The following is a 23,913-nucleotide window of genomic DNA, read 5'->3' on the forward strand; positions in this document are numbered from 1 at the left end:
GTAAGACCCACAAATTATTAAGTAGAATAAGTGCTTGACCCTGGTGTATACAAAGTTAGAAAAGCCACAGTAATACATTCATGTGCCTTGCTGGACTGGGAGATTTATTTGCATTTAGCTTTCATTATTTTCCTAAAGATTGGAATAGTCTGTGACTTTCTTCTCTACCTGTGTTTTATTGTTTTCAAATCAAAATTAGTTCATTTCTGCTAGTGAGAAGAATAAGGTAGTCATTTGTGTATGTAGAACTACCATCTTGCTCTTGCTTTTCAAGTGTTTGAGCTACATTAAAATGGTATGAGTTTGCTCCCTGTCAAGAGACTAGAATAGTAACACAATTGAATTTGAGTAGAGAAGATCCATTCCATTTGCACAGAAAATACTATTGCTTGTCCACTTTTAAATGCCATATAGAGATTTGAACTCATTATTTTGTTATGTTAAAAATCCGCAGGCATCTGTTCATTATGTTAGAAAAACCATCTACAAAACTACAGAGACCAGTGTGTGGGCAGCATCCTCTGGATGTTTTAATGCCCTCCAAGTGCCAGTTTATTAATAGCTCTGAACCTTGTTTAAAATTCTTAGAAATATGCTTTTAAAATATACACTAAAATAAAGAGCTTTTAAAAGGTGTTCATCTTGGCATGCCTCGCTGGCTCAGTCGGTAGAGCATGCGACTCTGGATTTCGGGGTTGTAAGCTTGAACCCCATGCTGAGTGTAGAGATTACTTAAAAATAAAATCTTAAAAAAAGGTATTTATCTTTTTAACTCAGCAATTTTCTTTGTAAAAAAATATATTTAGGAAATAGTTGCACAAGTATGCAAAAAAAGTATGCAAGAGGAATCCTTGTTCATTGCAACATCATGATAAGAGCAAAAATACCTGAAAATAACAGTATCTAAAAGACAAACAAATTATGGTATTATCATAGATGGAGTACTATGCAGCCATTATAAATTACATAGATCTGTATTTATTAACTTAGGGAAGTGTCCAAGGTATATCATTTAGGAGTGGGTGGGTAATAAAGTAGCATGTGTAGTATGAGGAACTTTAAGATTAAAAAAAGAAGTATCTGAGTATATATGCATAGAAAAGAGTCTGCAAGAGTAGAGATCAGAATTTCACTGGTCATTATTCTAAGTAGTACAGAATTAGAGGTGATCTTTTTTTATATATGCTTTTCTAGGTATTTTGAATTTTTCCAAAAAAATGAGTTATTCTAGTAATAAATAATATTGTTCTCTCCTCTTACAGGAGATAAAATAGCTAACCATTCAGTATCATTTCAGAGTTCAAAATCATTTTTACCTTCTACCAATATATATTTTTTCTTTAGGGTTCCCTAAGAAGCTGACTTTGGGAAAGTTAACTGAACGTTTTGACCTTTAATTTTTCTTTAACAAAATAAGAATTAAAATCGTCTCTGACCCATAAAGTAGGGTTGTTGTCAAGACTGACTGAAATAGTGCCTGCATAAGCAGCTACTGCCTACATGGCATGAGTAGGAGCTCGGAAGTGGTGTTCACCTCTCAAATATAAGAGGAATTGTTTTCATGTTCACCATCTTCTCTTCTTGCCTCTTTTCAAGGAAATCAGTGTCTCTGGAACACCTCACCAAACACATATAGGGGTATTTATATTTCCCCAAAGTTTTAAAATTAATTGTTTTTTCTCTCCATAATTTTTTTAAAGGAGTTTGTGCAGTTAATGGTCTGTTATATGTAGTTGGAGGGGATGATGGTTCCTGTAACTTGGCATCAGTAGAATATTATAACCCAACGACTGATAAATGGACAGTTGTGTCATCTTGTATGAGCACAGGGAGAAGTTACGCAGGTAATAATTGTCTAATTGTCTTCTATTGGAATATGAGAAAGATTACATCATCTTGATTTTTATGTAAGAATGTTGTCAGAAGAATTTTCTCAAAGTATATTTCTTTTCTCAAAATAATTAATACTGGATGTATATATTCTAAAATAAGGCACTGGTATTCTTTTGTCATTCTACAGTCATTTGAATTCAAAATCCCAAACCTTTCCAGTGTAGAACAGTACAATAAAATTTAATATGGCTAAAATCTACATAGAGTGGAGTTCACTATGTGGCAAGTCTTTAATTACTCAGCTATCCAAGAAATATAACCACTAGAACACCTCCCCTGGCAGGGTGCCGTGTGATAGTACTACAGTAAGACAGTGGCATAATTTTTCTTACTTAAGCAAAACAGTGGTTGAATCATATAAAATACCATTTTGGGCCCATTCTCTTAGTAAGAGATTGGTAATAATAATAAATATAATGACAGGTCTTTAAAATTGTATGTTGCATATTATTCTGATGACAGATACATATGTATATCACTCTAAATTCTAATATTCATTCTGATATTGACCCAATAGTGGAGAGAAAAGAAGTTTATACTAACTAACCATCACTGTTATTTAGGTATCATCCAAACACCTAATAGAAGAACTATATATAGTAGGATCCCAGAATAACATAGCTCAAAATTAGGTGAATTTTTTAAATAGCTTTATTGAGATATAATGGACATAAAATAAACAGCATATATTAAAAATGTAGAATTTTACTAGTTTCGACATGTGTATATACCCATGAACCCATCATCACAATCAAGATAATGAAAATATCCATCACCCCCAAAAGTCTCTTGTGTCCCTTTGAGTATTAGGTGGATTTTGACATTTCCTGAATAAAATAAAATTATTTTCCTTTAATTATAACTATAAAGAGCAAAAGGTTAGTTCTGGATTAAATAGTCTGATGTGGTTCTGGTCCATAACCGGAACAGAGATTTAGCTGTCATTTAGATTAAAATGATAGTAGTATTAAATAAAGTTTAAGAAAGAGACCTTGAAACACCATGATTTGTTCAGTCCCTGATGTTTTTGTAGGAAAGAGTCCACTGCTTTCTGAGAGGTACAGAATGGTGCCTGTGACTTCTGTCTTATTTCTTTGTGTCTTTGCTCAGGAGTCACAGTTATTGATAAACCACTATGAGCCTGAAGGGCATTGTTGGCATATTTATACTGGAGAGACAGGCTTCACCAAGTATTTCTGAAGTGACTCAGAGCCTAGCACTTCTCCACTTGTGGCTGCACTTTACGTCTCAGCAGAAGCTACGATCGGCTGCCCTGAGAGGCCTCAGACACTGAAGATTATTTTTGGTAGAAGCACCGCATAGGCTTTTTCTGCAATGAGCAGCAGCTGACTGAGTTTTAATAAGAATCCCGGACTGCAGTACTTACTCTGTAGTCTTTAGACAACAGTTGCTTTCTTAAAGACTAGTTCTTTACCAACCTTGAATGACTATGGATTATTTTGTGAAGGAAGATAAAATAATGTGTGTTCTTGTAAAATTAAATTTTATCTTTATTCCTTCTCCTGAAAATCTGTATACACAGGAACTGAAAATCTTTGAACAGGTATTAAAATCTATGTAAGTATACAAACTAGGTGAGGGATAAAACTGTTTGCTTTTATAAAATACCTTTGATTACATGAGTATAATAAATTGTGTGCATATAATGTGTGTCTATATGCTTTCCTTTAAATATGTTTGAAAAGATGTTTGAAACTTGATTATACTATTTATAATTGGCACAGTACTTTGAATTATGCCAGTACTACATTGTAAAACAGAGTTGTATTTTTTGATATTTAACAATGCTTAACACTTTAAAATGCCACTTCTGAGGAATGAACATGGTGTAACACACTTGACTATGTGTGATGCCAAACTTTTTTAAATAAAATATAAATTATGCTTATTTATTATTTTCCTTAGTTTAATCTTGGTCATGTTTTGGTGTGTATTTTTAATTTTTTTCTTAAAGTAACTCTTTGGCATGAATATTACTGCAGGTTTTTGATGAATATAATGAATGTATGGAATTCAACTGAATTTGCATGGTCTTAAGAATTTTTTCTGTGTGTATAAATTTAGCTGCTATTAACAGAAGAGAGAACTTTCTGTGAGTAGCCATGTGCGTTGATCAAATACAATTTTTCTGAGATCTTCAATTAATCTCACTTTAAAATGACCAAAACATGTCTTTCTTGAATATCTTTGAATAAAAGTTTGTATATTATTTGTTTCACATTGTCCTTGATTTGTATCTATTTAGTTTCATATTAAGAAAGTTGCCTACTTCGTTTTTCTGTTCTTTTTTAAAGTTTGCATTTTCTGTAACTTCACAAATCAGTATTTTAAATTTGATGCCAAAGTAACCTATAAGGCAAGTCTGTTATCATTAACTGAGGTCCCTGAAAATTGTTATCCAAGAAAAAGTTACCTCAACCATCAGAGAAAAGTCTCCCAAGTATTGGTGAAATTTAAAGTTTTTATATTCCTCTGTCCCCTAATCTAAGCACAAGATAACAATAGAACAAAGAGCAATGGACCAAAAAGAAAAAAGAAAAAATCTGCTCTAAAGTAACTGAGAAAGGAATTGTGATTTTGATACTAAATAAAAGGATGAAGGATTGGGAGTGGGGGAGCAAGATGGACAGCTGAGGTTGTGGACCCCTGACAGGGTGCAGAGGGGGAGGGAAGGAGATGGGAAGGGGAAGAGGGGAAGGACGAGTGGGGAGGGGAATGGGAAGGAGAAAGTGCGATGGGATATGGTGGCTGTGCCTCAGAAGAGGAATTTAAAAGGTTAGCATAGACAGAACAGTAGCCAGAACAATGGATAACCAAGAGGAAAGAATTATACCTGTGATAAAATTTCCATTTAGTTTAATACAGAGTACTGAAATTTAAACAACCATATTTAATACTCACTTGAACTTCCAATTATAAATGGAAATATAAAGAACTTAATCAGAAAAAGAAAAAGCCTCTGCTTACCATATGAAAAAGTGAATTTCTGCATTAGTGTGGCTCCAAGCACATCCACTGTCAACGAACATGTTGAGGATCTAATGAACTTAGAGCACTATTAGCTGTTTCCCACAGTGGCATCAAGGAAAATGTGTGTCATTATCTTTCCTGATCGCTTCCAAACACTAATATTCTATGAAACTCTCTGTGCATTATTAGACTTATCTAAAAAATGTGTAAGCTTTTCTTAAAATGCAATCTATTAAGGTAACCAAGACTTAAATACTTAAAATGTCAAACACCACTTTGTCTTTACTTCCTTTGAAACTTTAATAGCTATACTATAAAGTAGTTTTGCCACGTTTTGTCTGTGGGTGGATTCATAACTGTTTTCAGAGGCTTTGGATGTACCCTGTTCTCCCATGCCTCTCTGTCTTTCCAGTTTGGAACACCCCCTCCCCCCCACCCCTTTTTAAAAAGGCATAGAAGACCATTCCTGGTATGTTCTATTGTACAAAAAAGAGCAGAACTTAAGACAGAGAGGCATGTTAGAAATCCTGCCAAAGAAACAGCACCAGGTTTGAGCAGAGTTCAAGACTAGATTTGAGCATCTGCATTGGGAAGGAAATCTGCTTCCTGCTTTGTGTGGATCTCTGCTTTCTTGGCCAAATGCACTGGTGGCAAGGGTACAGTGGATGGGGTGCATACTGCTAGGAGTTCCTTTAGACTCTGGCATATGATTCCTGGTTTTTATTATCATCTCTTAGAGCATGAGGTCCTGGGTATTCATAATCTTGGCTGCTGATGAGTTATGAGACTTTTTTTGTTTATTTGGAGAGAGAGCGACGGAGAGAGAAGGGGGAGGCACAGAGAGAGTGGGAGAGAGTGGGAGGGTGTGAGAATTCCAAGCAGGCTCTGCACTGTCAGCACAGAGCCCCATCCCACGAACCATAAGATCATGACCTGAGCTGAAACCAAGAGTCAAATGCTCAACCGCCTGAGCCACCCAGGCACCCCGAGTTATGAGACTTATTTTATTAGAGACAAGGGTAGCATAATACACATTGATGTGCTATGCCTGCCTCTTGTTTCAGTTTGATCTTGAGCAAATTGCCTCCTATTGGCTTGTATGGCTGCCAGTGCCTCAGTTGAAAGAGGAGGTTACAGGGGAGAGTGGAATCACACTTTGAATCAAGACTGGGGTTCCAACCCTGGCCTCATGACTCTAAAGAAGAAAAAGATGTGTACTGGAAAACCCATGGGCATAAGAATCAGAAGGTGGCTCTAAATTTATATCCCTCTCCAACAGCTGCTTGCTGTGACTTTAAACACATTACTTAACCTCTGACTGTTATTTTGTCTTCTCTAAAATGGCAACAATAGTGCCTGTGTCACAAGGTTATTGTGGGATTTGAAAGAAATGATGTGTGTTATAATAAGCTTGAAATACAGAGGACCCTCGATAAATTACCGCCTTCATTGCTCTTCTCTGAACATCCCATTTCTTCATTGTAGGGAAATAACTGAGTTGGCTGCCATATCTGTATTTTCTTTCAGCTCTAAATGTCCAAGATTTAAAATAATAATTTGGCCCCTCCAATACATACACCTGCTCTGATTTAGAAAATGTATCTACTATGGTGGATATGATCTGAAATGGTCAGTAAGCACTTTACTGAACACTTCCTGTATTCCAGATACTTGTGCAAATGAGATGTAGGTATTATTACAATACTCATTTTACAAATGTACTAGGTAAGACTTTGAGAAGTTACCCAAGAGCACACTGCTAATTGAGAAAGCCTGGTAACCTCAGCCAACAAGAGGGGAGATCTCTGGAGCTGGGCTGGACAAGCAAAGTAGTCCTAAATTAGGATGAGGGGCTGCGCTTTTGTACTGCGGCATCATTCAGTCACTGGACTCCTGTCCCATGAAAAGGGGGTGTGCCAGTGGGGAGAGGTGGCTGTCTTTGCCAACACTCAGAAGCTAAATGCCTGCTTCAGTCCTGAAGAGGGGGATTTGGGTGGTGCACCACAGCATCCATTCCAGGACACCATTCACCTGCCTGCACAGGCGTCCTACAGGGTTCTGACCACCAAAAGGGCAGATCCATTTGCTTTTCATTTGATTTGACCTCGCTGTCCTGATACTTTACAGAGAACGTGGTTGTCAGACATGGGACAGTTAGACGAGAGAGTCACTGAACTTATGGAGAGACATCCACCAAAAGGGGACTTTCTCAAGCTGATAGTGCCTGAGTTGATGGGTGGTGGGTAAGGGAAGAGATGGCTGAGTACTTCAGGCAGAAGAACCAGTTTGAGCATAGCCCTGAGAGAAACAACGGCATCCTGTTTCCAGAAACTACTGAATAGCAAGTGCTTTCACCTAGCCCAAATGGTGCCTTTGTGCGAATTTTTAGAAGGCCCTGTTTAAATTCGTATACTATTACACCATCTGTACACACGACTCTTATTGCCTCGTACACAAGTATTTTACTGTTGACACATGGCGGAGACGAGGCTAGGGCTCCCGAAAAGTTGTAAGCGCATCAAGCTCTCTGCCCGTTTGTCCCACACCTGGATTACACCACGTACACCATGTGGGCGTTCTCAGGTCACGGCCTATGGGCTAGATTGACGCCTAAACACCCCAGGGAGCAGCCGTCTGCCAAGTCAAACCATTTGCTAAACTTTTCTGAGCTTCGTGTTTTCTCATCTGAAAATGGGGGTAATCATAACTCTTTAGATGATCACAGGAGATATATTGCGTTTGAAATTCTCCATCTTCCATATATAGGGGGTTATTAAGGGACACTGGGGCTGGGGAAACAAGGAAGAAGAATGATCTAGATCCAAGGTAGAGCAGAGGGAGGCAAGGCTGTCTGTAAAGAAACAGTCAAAACATCTTAAAAGTCATTTATACTTTTTCTTCCCAGGTTTTTGCCAAGCGACTGCTACACAAGTCACATCTTAAAGTCGCGCGGAGGGCGGCCTGGTACCCTCTTCCAGGGACTGCGCGGGGGCCGGCAGCAACTCCTCAAGAACCGCAGTTGCCAAGGCAACTCCTTGCAGCGGCTCTCTCGTGGTGGTAGTGTCCGCCCCCTCACGCCGTCACGCGTCCTCGCGCTTCCCCGCCTCCAGGCGCGCTGCGGCGCTGGCTACTGGCTAGTCGCCTCGGTCTCACTATCCTCACTCCATTCGCAGAGCCAATGGCTGGGACCGCCAGGGATTTGTTCACGCGAGTCACCCGAGTCCGCCTACTGCAAGGACCAATCACAGCGCGGAGAAGGAGGGTTGGGAGCCCTCGCAAGCCAATAACAGCAAAAGAAGCCGCCTCGGCCTCTTAGCTCCACCCTCGAGCCGGAAAGGCAGGTTCCGAAGGTGCAGCACCTGGTGGAGTCTGGGTGACGGTGGCCCGCAGTTCCCGCGCGGTCGTCCAGGTGAGACTGGTAGGCCAGGAAGGGGGAGCGGGCGGGCTCCGGCCAGCTGCCCCGTGGTATTGAGGGGAGCGGGGTCGGCCGTGGATGCGCGCTCGCAGGGCGGCAGCGCCCGCTGTGAGGACGGAAGGCAAGGGGAACAGGTGAAAGCCGTGTGAAATCTCAAACGATGAATTTAGGCTGGGGCATGGTTCTTGCCCTTTAAAAGTTTACAGTCATCCGAAGACGGGATATATTAGGAGATAGTTCACAGGGTGAAGGAGTGATGAAAGTTTTGCAAAAGCAGAAGCACTACTGGGGAGATAAGGTCTCTTGCGTATGTGCAGTGGAGGTAGTGGGGTTGGGAAGGGCGTCTGAGAGGAGGTCACTGAAGGATGAATAGGAGTTGGATGGCGGACGTTACCGACAAGGGAGTGTTGTGCCCGTTACACGTGAAGTGTGAGAATACAGCGGGAAGGTGGGAGATAAGAGAGGTGAAGAGTGAAGGCCTGGCAGGGCCTGTTTCGCCTCGCTCAGGGCCTTGGTTTTTATCTTTCAGGGACGCATTCCCTTGGCATCTTTTTAAAAGAAGGGGGTTAACTCTGCTGTTTAGCTAGACCCTGCCGTTGTACCTTAAAGGTAGTGTTTAAGGAGGGCAAGCTAAGAGGTTGGGCAACGCCAGCCAATGAGGGAACTGTTTGCTGCAGTCCGGGCTCAGCCAAGGTATATGGGCCAAAGGATGGACACTGGCCGACCGTGCTCAGCCAAACTTCAGAGTTTCTCAGAGAATACACAGATAACTCATTTTTTTTTTCTTCCTGAGAATGGAGCAGGCTCCCAATCAGGTTGCACAAGGATAAGAAAAGGGAAAAGAACTCTTTATTTCCCCTCCCCTCTCCTTAAGTTTAATTCCTAGTTTTTTGGTTTTGTTCATTTGGCAAAGATGTATCCAACTCTCCTTTCTTGTGTTGGGAGAGTAAACCCCTGAATTACACCAAGTCTCTAAATTGGGGGTAAGTTTGAAGGCTTGACCTAGGCAGCAGAGGAGAGACCGGGAACATTCTTTCAGAGATGACTAAGTAGATGATGGTGCAGTTCCCCAAATTAGAGGTTAAGGAAGATAGAATATTTGGGCAGGGTTACAGGGAGCAGTTGGCTGAATTTTGGGGCATGTTGAGTTTGATGGAACTCCGAACTGTGTAATTGAAGATGGCCGGTAGAGTTTTAGATAATCAGAACCTGGAGTTTAGGAGAAAGGGCTAGGGACAGAAAGACTATAGATACTATAGATAATTTCTTTTTAGCAAAAATTTTTTTAATGTTTATTTTTGTTTTTAAAAAAAATTTTTTTTTAATGTTTATTTATTTTTGAGACAGAGACAGAGCATGAACAGGGGAGGGGCAGAGAGAGAGGGAGACACAGAATCTGAAACGGGCTCCAGGCTCTGAGCTGTCAGCACAGAGCCCGACGCGGGGCTTGAACTCACGCACCGTGAGATCATGACCTGAGCCGAAGTACGACGCTTAACCGACTGAGCCACCCAGGCGCCCCAATGTTTATTTATTTTTGAAGGAGACAGCGTGAGCAGGGGAGGGGCAGAGAGGGAGACACAGAATCCAAAGCAGGCTCCAGGCTCCAGGCTCCAAGCTGTCAGCACAGAACCCGACGCAGGGCTCCAACCCACCAACTGAAATCATGACCTGAGCTGAAGTCGGACACTTAACCGACTGAGCCACCCAGGCTCCCCTGTTGTATGCTTTATTATTGATGATTACAATAGACCATAGTGGATGAGAGCATAATCTCCCCCAGTTAGTATTTTTGTAACTTGGGTTAAGAAAGTTGCTCACTCTGGGGCACCTGGGTGGCTCAGTTGGTTGAAAGACCAACTTCGGTTCAGGTCATGATCTCACGGTTTGTGGGTTCGAGCCTCGCATTGGGTTCTGTGCTGACCTTTCAGAGTCTGGAGCCTGTTTCAGATTCTGTGTCTCCCTCTTTCATTGCACCCCCACCCCCCCCCCCCACCCCCGCCATGCTCTCTCTGTCTCAAAAATAAATAAACATTAAAAAAAAGTTGATTACTCTTTCTAAACCTCAGTTTTTCATTTATAAGATGGAAATAATAAAATCACCTGCTTTGTGAAGGATTAAAGTCTTTAATATAGAGAGAGCATGTAACGCTCTTAGAACACAGTTCCTGGCATATAGGAAGTGCTCAATTATTGTTAGCTTAGCCACTGTGTGTCAGGTCCTAAGTTAAGTACTTCACGTGTATTATGTCTTGGACTCATTAAAACTATTTTTCTTTTTTCAGCTTTATTGAGGTGTAATTGACAGGTAAGATATTTAAGGTGTACATTGTGGTGATATGTGTATCTCTCTATATATATCTCATATATGAGATATATATATGATATATATCTCATATATATTATATATATATATATATATATATATATATATATATATAAACATACACATATATTATGAAAAGATCCCACCTTCTAGTTACTATTCTGTACATTTTGCAGATGATAAAACTGAGGTTCAGAGAGGTTCTATAACTTGCTTAACGTCACACAGCTACTAAGTGATGTTGGTTAAGCATTGTCAAATTTGGTGATGATCTCATGAAAAATGAGGATTGGAATGACTTTTTATCTTGTGAGTTAGGAGACTGAAGACACCTTGGCGTGAATGGGAGCTAGATTACAAGTGGTTGAGTGACGTGTTTGGATGCAAACAAAGCAGGGAGAGGCTTTTTGTTGATTTCTCCCTAGAGAAAAAAGAGGTTGGTTCAAAGAAGAAAAGTGGGACAGTGGCTTGGGGAAGTGGGGGATACAGGTTAGGAAAACTTTTCCCAAGAAAGGAAGACTTTCTTGTGAAAGTACGAGTATGGAGACATGAGTATGTTTTCTAAACTTGAAGGAATGGACTCAGTGAAGAGGGCAAGATGAAAAGTAAGAAAGGACAAGTGACAGACTAGTTCTTAAGGTAAGAAGGGAACAAAACACTAGTCACTCTCAGAGAGGGTGAGTGAGAAAAGAGAAATTTTGAGGTTGGAATGGCCAGGATGTAACTGTAGTCCCATAGTATAAGCCATTTGAGAATGAGTAGGACAAAAGAACTAAGCATACAAAGTGAATTCAGAGACCTGAGAAAGTTGACTGAGCTCCCCAGTATCCTCTGTGAGGCACAGTGAGAGGTCAGCATTGGGAGTGGGGCATTTTGAGCACTATTAAGAGTGCTTCTGGGGCGCCTGGGTGACTCAGTGGGTTAAGCGTCCGGCTTCGGCTCAGGTGATGATCTCACCGTTCGTGTTCTAGCTCCGTGTCGGGCTCTGTGCTGGCAGCTCAGAGCCTGGAGCTGCTTCGGATTCTCTCTGCTCCTCCTCTGCTCACACTGTCTTTCTCTTTCTGCTTCAAAAATAAATAAACATTAAAAAAAGAAAAGAATGCTTCTGAGGCTTTAAACAATTTGTCTTTAAAGTTGTCCTTCATAATTTGCACATTAGGAACAACAGGGAACATTTTTAGGAAAGTAACATTCTTTGTAAGTTTTTCTTTTTTGATTTCATGACCCGTTATGCTTATTTATTATATAGGTAAAGTATATTCATGAGAAAATTATAATTGCAAAAAGGTATAAAATGGAAAGTAGAATTTTTCTCCCCCGCCTCACCGCCCCTCATCCCGTGTGTGCACATGGACAAGAGTGTGCATCTTTTCCTCTTGATCTCTTCCTCTAAAGGTCACCACTCTCAATTGTTTCCTGGATATCCTTCCATACATCGTGTGTGTGTGTGTGTGTGTGTGTGTGTGTGTGTGTGTGTGTGTGTACACACGTGTGCACACACACAGATAAATATATAACGTTTTCACAGAAACAAAGTGGGGGGGCTCTTGTTTATGGGTATTATTCTGCAACCTGCTGTTTCATTTAACATTGTATCTTAGACATCCTTCTATGAAGAACGTACAGATTTTCCTTGTTCTTTTAAGTGGCTGTATAATTGCCTGTGAAAGGACTTAGGGTTTATTTAACTCCTTTCTTGTTGATGGACTTATTTATGTTGTTTTTCTTTTTTCTTTATTTTGGCTGCTATAAGCAATGCTTCCTTCAGTCTTAGTGTACCTGGGTAAGAAAATTGCTGGATCAAAGGGTGTATTTATTTTTAATTGTGACAAATATTGTGAATTTTTCCTCAGACATACTGATCCTTCCATTAGCAATGTATAATGATGCCTGTTTCCCCAAAGTGTGTTTCCAATACTGGGTCCTGAGCACCATGAAACTTTTAAAGATTTTTGGTTTAGGATGTATTTCTTTGAGTGGAACTGAGCTGCATATTTGTTTAGTGAACATTTGTATTATATTTATTTTTCCATGAACTCCTTGGGAATGTCTTTTGGCATTGTTCTGTTGGGTTTTTAGTCTTTCTTTAAAGCACACTTGGCAGCCTTTTGTCATGAGTGTTGGAAATATTTTTTCCAGTTTGTCATTTGATCTTTGACTTTACTTATAATTATTTATTCCCCAGTCAGAAGTATTTAATTTTTATGTAGTCTTATTTGGCAGATGTTTTCTTTTTTTTTTTTTTTTTTTTTTTTGGTTTTAAGTGACACTCAAACTCCATTATTGCTAATTGAAATTACAAGTTTTTCCAAGGAGACCACACTGAAAAGTCTCTTTAAAGATAGTCTGACATCTGGATGGCCAAAAGGCACATGAAAAGATGCTCAACGTCACTCCTCATCAGGGAAATACAAATCAAAACCACACTCAGATATCACCTCACGCCAGTCAGAGTGGCCAAAATGAACAAATCAGGAGACTATAGATGCTGGAGAGGATGTGGAGAAACGGGAACCCTCTTGCACTGTTGGTGGAAATGCAAACTGGTGCAGCCGCTCTGGAAAGCAGTGTGGAGGTTCCTCAGAAAATTAAAAATAGATCTACCCTATGACCCAGCAATAGCACTGCTAGGAATTTATCCAAGGGATACAGGAGTACTGATGCATAGGGGCACTTGTACCCCAATGTTTATGGTAGCACTCTGAATAATAGCCAAATTATGGAAGGAGCCTAAATGTCCATCAACTGATGGATAAAAAAATTGTGGTTTATACACACAATGGAATACTACGTGGCAATGAGAAAGAACGAAATATGGCCCTTTGTAGCAATGTGGATGGAACTGGAGAGTGTGATGCTAAGTGAAATAAGCCATACAGAGAAAGACAGATACCGTATGTTTTCACTCTTATGTGGATCCTGAGAAACTTAACAGAAACCCATGGGGGAGGGGAAGAAAAAAAAAAGAGGTTAGAGTGGGAGAGAGCCAAAGCATAAGAGACTCTTAAAAACTGAGAACACACTGAGGGTTGATGGGGGGTGGGAGGGAGAGGAGGGTGAGTGATGGGCATTGAGGAGGGCACTTTTTGGGATGAGCACTGGGTGTTGTATGGAAACCAATTTGACAATAAATTTCATATATTGAAAATAAATAAATAAATATAGTCTGAAATTCTTTGTCCAGTGTTCTTTTAGATCCTGCTCTTGAAACTTAACGTGTGGCTTTTAAATCAGTGTCCTCAAATGGACACGGTGATGACATCTAGTAGTTGACTTTTTTTTTTTTTAATCACATGTTTAGGATCTGAGAATTGGTACTTCTTTAGTATTTGTTGTTTTAAAAATTATCAGAAGATGAATTTTAAAAATTATTTTGCTGGAATTTCACTGTTTTATGTATTTGTCTATTTTTACAGAATTCTAAGGCTTTCTGCAGAGATTTGGAAAATGGCAACAAATGAAAGTATCAGCATCTTTAGTTCGGCATCCTTGGCTGTGGAGTATGTAGATTCACTGTTACCTGAGAACCCTCTACAAGAACCATTTAAAAATGCTTGGAACTATATGTTGAATAATTACACGAAATTCCAGATTGCAACATGGGGATCTTTGATAGTTCATGAGGCGCTTTATTTCTTGTTCTGTTTACCTGGATTTTTGTTTCAATTTATACCTTACATGAAAAAGTACAAAATTCAGAAGGTGAGTGTGATGGACTTACAATGCAATGTTATCGTTGATGTGGAAGGTTTTAAAAGTAAATATAACTTTGTTCTGAGAGAATCTAGATCACGGCTGTCCGATGGAAATTCAGTGAAGGAACACGCATAACTTTATATTTTCTGATAGAATACATAAAAAAGTATAAAGAAATAGGGGAATTAATTTTAGTATTATGCTTCATTTAATACAATAAATCTAAACTATTATCTTAAGTAATCAATATAAAAGTACTTAATGAGATATTTTATGTTCTTATTCTCACAATAAGACTTTGAAATCAATTGTGTATTTTACATTAATTTTAGCCCATCTCAGTTTAGACTAGTCATATTTAAAACGTTCAATAGCCACACATTTCTAGTTCTACCATATTGGACAGCACAGCCCTAGATTGTTACTGCTAGTGTTTCAAGAATAATTTGTTAAATTATGCTTTCATTAGATGTGATATTTGTCTAATTTGGGCTTAGAAATTTTAATCTCTTAAACTAGCTGGAAAGGAAAGTTATGGGGATTTGTAGATAATTTGCAATTCGCTCCTACCCCTGATGTCTCAGCTGCTAAGTGTATGTTAATATTCTAAGATCTTGATTGGGGTTATTAAACGTTTTGTTTTTTCCTTAAATAATATGGTAGTGGTTGAGCAGCATTCATGTCATCCCAAATGAGGAAGTCCTGAGGCCCCTAGTTTCTAGATACTTGTTTTAGTGCACTAAATTTCTTGAGATCCCACCGTGCATGACAAAGTGTTGAGATACACACAGTGCTGCTTTTCAGTTTTAATCACAGGGAAAATGGTGAGCTCTACCAGAGTGTCAACTAGAGTGTGACAGGGGTCCCAGCAAAGAGTCTGGACTAGCTTATTAGAGATGCTTTATCAGCACTTGGCAAACCCATGATAGTTTCTAATGCTTGCTGTTTACTTTTCTAAAAAGTCATGCCAAACTAAAACTCAAGGACACGTGGTCTTGGTAGAACATTTGAGAGTGTTCCTTTGTGGAGACTAATTTGCACTTACTAAGTACCCGTCAGGTGGCAGGCGGTGTGCACATTCTCCCCCATGGGTCTGTTTGCCCCGCTGCCTCTCCCAGTGAGTTTAAGTGCTCACGCAAAGGCCATCATTGATCCTGTCCGGGGATACTGCAGGCGATCAGGCGACTAGACTGTAAGCCAAGGGAAGAACAAAAAGATTGGAGAGGAAGCAAAAAGGGACATGCCCAAAGGGGAGTATTCTCTTACCCTAAATTAAGGACAGAAGTTCCAAAATGCTTTTTATAACAGGGCCTGCTTTGAAAGGCAGAGTTCAATTTGGATGTCTGTCTTCATGCATGTTTGGGATGATTCTGACTAGAGTGTGTCACCTCTTGATTTGTTTGCTTATAGGGCTGAATCATGGTATGTCTGGCCAGGCCAGAGTGTCCCTGGCCTCCTTCTGCCCTCCACACTTGACTCACTGGTCAGAGGGTGGTCACTTTTCCAGAGAGAAGAAGACCTTTTTCAGTCAGTGTTTTATGAATGACTTTAAAAGGTGGCAAAAGACCGTACAAGTAATTGTCTAGTTGGTTACAGGTGGACTTAGAAACAGAAATGGAAAGGGCGGGTATATGGCCTCATGCTGTCTTGTCTTCCTTTGAGGTTCAACACCATCAAAATCCCTGCTTTGAGCTTTTTGATATCAAAATGAACTGTGTTGGTAAATCAGTACAAGTTCTCATAAAAGGGTTTAAAAACAAGCAACAGAATCAGTACAGTTAATTACAGGTTTATGCATTTTGAAGGCAAAAGCCCTGAAACCCTTGTTTGTGGGCACAGGAAGAAGGTTGCTGGCAGTGAGGAGAGCAGTTTCAAACAGGATAGACTAGGGGATAGTCAGTGCGCGTGCTCACTAGTGAGAGGGAAATTTACAGAACATCACGTCTTCGTAGTTCTCTAGCAGTTTTCCTCAGGGACGCGTATACTAAAAACATTCGATTGTCCTAATAATGGTATTCCTTCATATTAGGATGCAGTGATATATAAAGTGTAAAATGCAGTAAACTCTGATGTTCCACTAGGTAGGAGTTTTTGATTGTTCACTATCTTTTTTTCTAATATTTATTTATTTATTTATTTTGAGAGAGAGCTAGCAAGGGGAGGGCCAGAGAGAGGAGGGAGAGAATTCCAAGCAGATTACCACCACCCCACCCCAGGCTCCCCCATTGTTCATTATCTACCCAGGCTCCCCCATTGTTCATTATCTTTTAAACTAATTTATGTACATTTTAACCATGTGATTTTATAGTTGACTGATTTGTGTGTTAATTTCTGCAGCTAAATTAGGGTATCACATTCAAGCTAGCATATTAAAAGTCTGTTAAATGGAATTTGTAGGGAAAATTTGCCCAAGCTAGGCTCTTTAATTTATTTTGTCCCCAATCACAGACTGGAGGTTTGGAGTAAGGAGGTCAGATAATCTCAAAGTAGAGATAGCTAATTAATAATTATCTTGTCTAATGCCTTCATTTTATTGTTGAGGAAACAGAGTTGTGAGCATCTCAGAGCTAGTTAGCTAGTGATGGTGGCCCTGAGATTGGAGGCTGGCTCTCTAGATTGGTTATCTATTAAATGCTTTTTCTTTTTTTTGTTAGAGAGGATAACTCAAGGAATTTTAAGAGCAACAAAAAAGAGAATTTTAAGACCAGAACTGGAGACCTAGATTTTAGTTAGTTCTAGTTCGGGTCCCTGCCCGTGTGATCCTGGGCAAGGTAGCAGACCTCTCTGGGCTTCTACTGCTGAGCAGTAGTTTCCTTGCTTGGGATATTATGGTTTAGTTAAAAAAGTTTGACTGGCAGCTGTCTGGATTTTTAAGTAAGGACATGCAAAACAAAGCAATAACTATTATATATTATCACCGTCTTTTTATGAAACCAGAAGCACCTTTTCTTATCTAACTGCAGCCCTTTAAATCAAATAAATTTAGATTCTTTTATATGGCTTGCTAACCAAGTCGATATCCTGATGAGGTTTTCTGAACATTTTTACAACATTGATCTCACTTTTCTCATTTTGACTTTCATCTCTGAATGTCGTCATCTGTGGGCAGTAGCTCTCCATTCTTTGGGAACCACCGGACTCATTTCTGACGTTCTTCCAGCTCAGAGAGTTATAATTCTGTCATTGGAAATGACAAAAATCCACTTATTTCTGGGAATACACTTATTTCTGAGTACCGCTAAATGGCTGGAGGCATCACTTCACCTCCGTAATCCAGGTTTCCAGTGCGGTCTGTATGACAGCTGGGAGAACCTGCCTGTGATCTCAGCATAACACATGTCTTCTCTGAAATTCCTGCTGACAGAAGTGAGGGCTCTGTGGGCAGCAAAGACGGAAGAGTGATTCACGGTGTGGTGTTTTTTTGTTTTGTTTTTTTTTTCAGTTTGTTTGTGACCTTTATTCCTGGGTTTGTTTGGGAACAGTTTCTTCACCTATTTTAACTCATTACCATAGTTGTCAAGAATTTAGAAGGGGAAGGTGCTGTGATTCCTGGCCCTTGCTTATTGCAACATAGTCACTGTAATATAAGATTAATTAAATAATGTAGAATTAAGGTCACATAGAAACATTACAGAAATAATTAGAATTCACTCTGATATTCAGGTCAAATTACCGACACAATACTAAATACTACGATTTTTCTCCCTAGGATAAACCAGAAACATGGGAAAACCAGTGGAAATGTTTTAAAGTACTTCTCTTTAATCACTTTTGTATCCAGCTTCCTTTGATATGTGGAACTTATTATTTTACAGAGTATTTTAATATTCCTTATGATTGGGAAAGAATGCCAAGATGGTATGTAGATAAAGATTTGATTTTGATACTCAGTCATGGTTTATTATCTAGTTAAAATATCCTTAATGTTGATCTTCTTTCTTCATTTGGTTAATGTTTATTCTAAACTTTAGAAGTAAATACAATGTAGAAAAGTAAACCATTAGTAGAAATTTAAAATGTTTCCATTTTTTATCTCTCTATATTTTAATGTAATATTTTATTGGAAAGTGATTTCTTACATACATCAGAAGTTTCAGTAGCACCCTTTATGTGACTGTATACAGATCCATATGCTTCAACCAAGAAAAACTCTGTTACATTTTAAGTCCAAAATGAATAAAAAGAGAAGAGAGTAGGGGCGCCTGGGTGGCTCAGTCGGTTGAGTGGATGACTTCAGCTCAGGTCATGATCTCGCGGTCCGTGAGTTCGAGCCCCGCGTCGGGCTCTGGGCTGATGGCTTGGAGCCTGGAGCCTGCTTCCGATTCTGTGTCTCCCTCTCTCTCTGCCCCTCCCCCGTTCATGCTCTGTCTCTCTCTGTCTCAAAAATAAATAAAACGTTAAAAAAAAAAAAAAAAAAAAAAAAAAAGAGAAGAGAGTAATTGTGAGATTTATAAAAGTTGTGTCCATATAGACACATATATATTATCTGAGCACAAGTATTTGTGTTCAAATAATATTTGTGTTCAACTGTTTGCTCCTGACATACCCAAATACAGGTATACCAATATTAGGTGTACACTTTTTCTTTTCTTTGTAATATATGTTTAACGTATAAAAGCGTTGTGTATGTGTTCATTTGTATATAAAATGTTTTTGCCCCTTGCTCTTATGACCCTCTCTTTGGTGGAAAAGAAGTGATGATTTTAACTCTTAATAATCTCAGTTCAAGTCCTTCATCAGTATTATTCCTTTCCTAGATGTTTTGGATTTTGTTTAACTCTGATTTTATACATGTGAAATTTTTTCAGTTTTTTTGTTTTTTGTTTTTTTGTTTTTTTTTTTAAGTGGAGCAATGTGGAGCTCAAACTCACAACCCTGAGATCAAGAGTTATGTGTTCTACCTGCTGAACCAGCCAGGCACCCCTATACATGTGCGTTTTTAAAAAATGAATTAGAATTGCTACAGTGTCAATCTCTTTACCCCTTCTTCAGAGGTATTATAATACCAGCTATAATATAGTCACGTTGTACTTATCAGTTCTGAGAGTTTGCTGGTCAGTGTATCCAGTTAGGTCAGGTGGTTGGTGGGTATTTGGTTTCATGTAATTCCTCAAGCAGTGATCCCAAGGAAAAATCTAGATTGTTTAAGTAAGTTATCGTATACTCATTACAGTATTTTCATCTTAAAGGTGTCTGCTGTTGGTAAAATGCTTAGGCTGCGCAGTGATTGAAGATACCTGGCACTATTTTCTGCATAGGCTCTTACATCATAAAAGAATATATAAATATATTCATAAAGTTCATCATGAGTTTCAGGTATGTTAGAATTTTTTTTGTTTTCTATTAGAGGCAAAATGTTTTTCTTCAAGCTTTTAAAAAACTGTCAGTGATGTTTGTATTGCTTTTTATTTGGCATGAACATGTTAAGACCATAACACACACACACGCACATACATACAACCAGTTCTATAAATTTTCAAGAAAAATGTTATATGAAATAGTTCAGTCACTCATCTTTGGGGCCAGAGCACTATCCTATCACAGTTGGTATGTGGCAGATTAATAGAGGCCATAGTGATGTTAAAGTCATTTAAATTGGATCCCAAAACAATGAACCTTTCATCTTTAAACTTCTGAAACAATTACTGACTTGTTTGATTAACACAGTTCCACCTCATTCTGGCCTCCACAAAAACTGATTTGATCAGAACTGCTTTCATGTACCTTTGTCCAACTGGTTATGTCAATGTGTTCCACATTGATCCTGATGACAGGGTCTGCTAAATCAAGTGTCCTTTTCTGGGCAGAACAAATTCAACTGAATAAACCAAAATTAGAGTTTAAGTTGTTTAATATTTTTATCTAACACCATTAAAGGCAGTTATTAAGATTTTATTAGGGACATCTTTAGACCTTTTGATGTTTAGTAGAAACAAAAAGATGTTTGCTTCAAGTTTTCTTTATTTTTGAGAGAGAGAGAGAGAGCGCGCGCACGCATGAGCAAGCAGGGGAGGGTCAGAGAGAAAGGGAGAGAGAATCCCAAGCAGGTTACGCACTGTCAGCACAGAGCCCAACACGGGGCTCAAACTCATGAACTGTGAAATCATGAGCTGAAATCAAGAGTTGAACTCAACCAACTAAGCCATCCAGGCCCCCACAAAAAGATGTTTTTATTGAGAATTACGGTTATTGTTTATATATCTTCAGCTAGGTATACTGTCATTACATAAAGAAACAATATAATATTATAAAACCATATGTATAAATAAATTAGAATATATTTAATGTTATGTATTAGTCATGGTTCTCCAGAGAAACAAAATCAATAGGAGATACACACAGATTTATTTTAGGGAATTGGCTCATGTGATTGTGGGGCCTGGCAAGTCTGAAATGCGTAGGACAGACCACAGGCTGGAAATTTGAGCAGGGTTTCTGTGTTTCAGTCTTAAGAATCCTTTCTTCCTTGAGAAGCCTCAGTCTTTGCTTTTAAGGTCTTCGACTGATTGGATAAAGAGCACTTGCAATATGGAGAGTAATCTCCTTTACTCAAAGTCTCCTCAGTTAAATGTTAGTCACATCAAAAAAGTACTTTCACAACAGTATCCAGACTGGTATTTGACCAATCAAACTGTTGGGCACTGTAGCCTAGCTAAGCTGACACATAAAACTAACAGTCACAACACATTAAGTAATTCTTACCTATTTATTTTAGGCTCCATTTGGAATGGAAGCTGAATATGCACATCCCTTGGAAACTCTGATTCTTGGAACTGGATTTTTTATTGGAATCATGCTTTTATGTGATCATGTCATTTTCCTTTGGGCATGGGTGACCATTCGTTTGATGGAAACTATTGACGTCCATAGGTGAGCTATGGTTTCTATTCAGGTATAAGGTATCAAAATATATCTTTGTTTTCACAGTCGTAAGATTATCTTTTTTTAAATTTTTTTTACTGTTTATTTATTATTCGGAGACAGAGCATGAGCATGGGAGGGGCAGAGAGAGGGGGAGACACAGAATCTGAAGCAGGCTTCAGGCTCCGAGCGGTCAGCACAGAGCCCAACGTGGGGCTCGAAGTCACAAACCACGAGATTATGACCTGAGCCAAAGTCGGATGCTTAACCGACTGAGTCCCCCGGGCGCCCCGATCTTTCTAAGCAGACTAGTAAGACACATTAGTTTTGTTATTTTTATTTAAAGGAAACATGAGAACATAATCATTGGATAAACATTTTTTTTTTTTTTTTTACATTCCTGTCTCTGGCAGTTGTCATTTTTACAGTTAGAATGTACTCATGTATTGCTTGGTCAAGTGAAATAAAATTTTGATTGATACTGCCCAACTGCCTTCCAAAAGGGTCCCTATTTACATCCCCAGGAGGAGTATATACGAGAATGCTTGCCCTCCCACAACACCTTCCAAGCCGGATAGATACAGTCTTTACTCTTTGTCCTTAAGAGAACTGAAGAGTTTTCAGTATTGTGATCTGCATTTCTTCAGGGACTTGAGAGGCTGTGCGTCTGTGTATGCTCATCAGTCGATGTGTTTTGTCTTCTTTGAGTAACCCTTTTATATCGTTTGCCCATTTTTGTTAGGTTATATGTCTTGTAACCTCTTGGTTCATGTTAGCCTTGTTTGTTACATATGTTTTGTTTTTTAGGATTTTTGTTTATTTATTTTCTTTTGAGAGAGAGGGAGGGAGAGAATTCCAAGCAGGCTCCGTGGTGTCAGCACAGAGCCCAACGCGGGGCTCCATCTCATGAAGTGTGAGATCGTGACCTGAGCTGAAATCAAAAGTTGGACACTTAACTGACTGAGCCACCCAGGAGTCCCCAGTCACTCCTTTCATTTAACTTTTCCTAAAGGACACATACTTTTATGGGCATTACAAACTGTGGTGAGAAAGCTCCTCTAAAACAGAAAAGAAAAATAATTCTTGAAAGGCTGTGTCTAAAGATTCATTACTATAAGCCCTCTCTCTGATCCCATGATATATAAAATTAAGTTCCAAAGATCTATTAAGGTTTTTATTTTAATTTCTTGAAATGGTTTCTAGAATATGTACCATTTTTCTGTGAGGTTTTGTCTTTGTAAACATGTCGGAAATAAATGTGACTTAGGTGACATGGAATGTTACTCGAATTAGTTAACAGGCAGATGACTGTCAATGAAAATGTCAGTTATTTGAAGTGGGTTTATTTCCTTCATAATCTTTATCATTTTTATTTCAGTGGTTATGACATTCCTCTCAACCCTTTAAATCTGATCCCTTTCTATGCTGGTTCTCGGCATCATGATTTCCACCATATGAACTTCATCGGAAATTATGCTTCAACATTTACATGGTGGGATAGAATTTTTGGAACAGACTCTCAATTTATTGCCTATAATGAAAAGATGAAGAAAGTTGGAAAAAAGACCGAGTAAATAAATATCTCATCTAAACCTTTCTGAAGATACACTTTCCTGAATTGAAGCAAGTAGCTAACATTGCTTCTGCGGAGCAGAAATAAATGTGTCTTGGCTGCCAGGTGATACAAGGAACATTAACAACCTTTAATTATCTTCCTAGTGGGAACTTTTTCTACTCTATATAAATAAAGTTCTGTATGTGTGGAAATAAGTAAATAGATACTGAAGGACGACTGTCACAAGGAAGTTTCAAAGGCCACGTTGCTAACCTTACGGAAAGGTGCGAAGTAATGGAAGAAGTATTAATCTATGTCTTTCCCCCAATAACACCATAGTCCTGAAGTGAAAATCGGTCTATAAAATCTTTTAAATCTATGGGGGCCGTTTCAAAAACTCTTAGCAGGGTGTTGGCCTCATATTGAACTTCACACATTTTTTAGAATTTGCCTAAACCTCAAAGTATCATGGGTTGGACCACATCAATTGACAGTGTGAGTGAGGCCACCAAATCAGGAAGAGCCTGCACCAAGAACCTCCACTCTTGTCCTAAGCTGACTGGTTTTGGGTGATTCTCTTTCTTTGAGAAGTCCTTTTGGATTGCAAAATACTACTGGTATCCGTAAATGAAGGCATTTCTGAATCGTCATAAGTGGAATATTTTAGTCTAAGGGTTTTTGGGTTACTTGAATTTTTAAAAAAAAATGAGCTTTATTTCTGCTGTTTACCCTTTCATTTTTGTAGATCAAGTTTTCATTATACTTAAAACTGTATCTTGAAACATTGTGGACTGACTTGCTGTATTTGCACTTTGAACTGTTGAAATAAATGTGATGTTTTTTGTCTGATTATCTGGTTTCCGGTTTTGAGTATCAGCTGTCATTTTTTTTATTCTTCTAAAGAAAAGTACAGAAATCGTTAAATTATTAAGTTTTGTAATAAAAGGAATAATTCTACTTTTTTAAGTGCTTCATTTGCTGAACTTCTTTGGCAGTTTCAACATGTATTTATAAGGCTATGATTGCAGGCAATTCCATTGAGCTAATAAGATGGAGGATATTGAGACAGCTCTTTTCTCTGTTTTGAGGTGTATGTTTTCTGTGCAGATGGAAGAATAGAACTAAACTTTTTAGAGCTGATTTAATCTCATACCTAGATTTCAACTCAAAGAATTG

The 23,913-nt window shown here is 38.8% G+C and overlaps 2 protein-coding genes across 4 annotated transcripts in view; both read left to right on the forward strand.

Moving 5' to 3' along the window:
- The window catches only part of KLHL2 (kelch like family member 2), a 123,883-nt gene extending 119,751 nt beyond the window's left edge, over window positions 1-4,132 (forward strand). For all 3 annotated transcript variants that reach the window (XM_078445634.2, XM_078445636.2, XM_078445635.2), the window contains 2 exons: window positions 1,701-1,844; window positions 3,004-4,132. In XM_078445634.2, coding sequence (XP_078301760.1) covers window positions 1,701-1,844; window positions 3,004-3,032 — 173 coding nt within the window. In that variant the 3' untranslated portion in view covers window positions 3,033-4,132. The remainder of the gene's footprint in view (window positions 1-1,700; window positions 1,845-3,003) is intronic.
- A 4,028-nt stretch (window positions 4,133-8,160) lies between these two features.
- MSMO1 (methylsterol monooxygenase 1) lies at window positions 8,161-23,586 on the forward strand. The gene is made up of 6 exons (XM_060653829.3): window positions 8,161-8,293; window positions 14,042-14,327; window positions 18,031-18,179; window positions 19,511-19,637; window positions 21,037-21,191; window positions 22,561-23,586. The coding sequence occupies exons 2-6, from the start codon at window positions 14,073-14,075 to the stop codon at window positions 22,754-22,756; spliced, it is 882 nt and encodes a 293-aa protein (XP_060509812.1). The 5' UTR covers window positions 8,161-8,293; window positions 14,042-14,072; the 3' UTR covers window positions 22,757-23,586.
- The last annotated feature ends 327 nt before the right edge of the window (window positions 23,587-23,913 follow it).

This window comes from Panthera onca, chromosome B1 (assembly GCF_046562875.1).
Source record: "Panthera onca isolate mPanOnc1 chromosome B1, mPanOnc1 haplotype 2, whole genome shotgun sequence".
NCBI lineage: Eukaryota > Metazoa > Chordata > Mammalia > Carnivora > Felidae > Panthera > Panthera onca.

Coding starts and splice junctions, on each gene's coding strand:
- MSMO1 (XM_060653829.3), top strand. CDS start 14,073: ATGGCAACAAATGAAAGTATCAGCATCTTTAGTTCGGCATCCTTGGCT. Junction 14,328..18,030: donor AAAAGTACAAAATTCAGAAG/GTGAGTGTGATG, acceptor TTTTCTCCCTAG/GATAAACCAGAAACATGGGA. Junction 18,180..19,510: donor TGGGAAAGAATGCCAAGATG/GTATGTAGATAA, acceptor TTCATCTTAAAG/GTGTCTGCTGTTGGTAAAAT.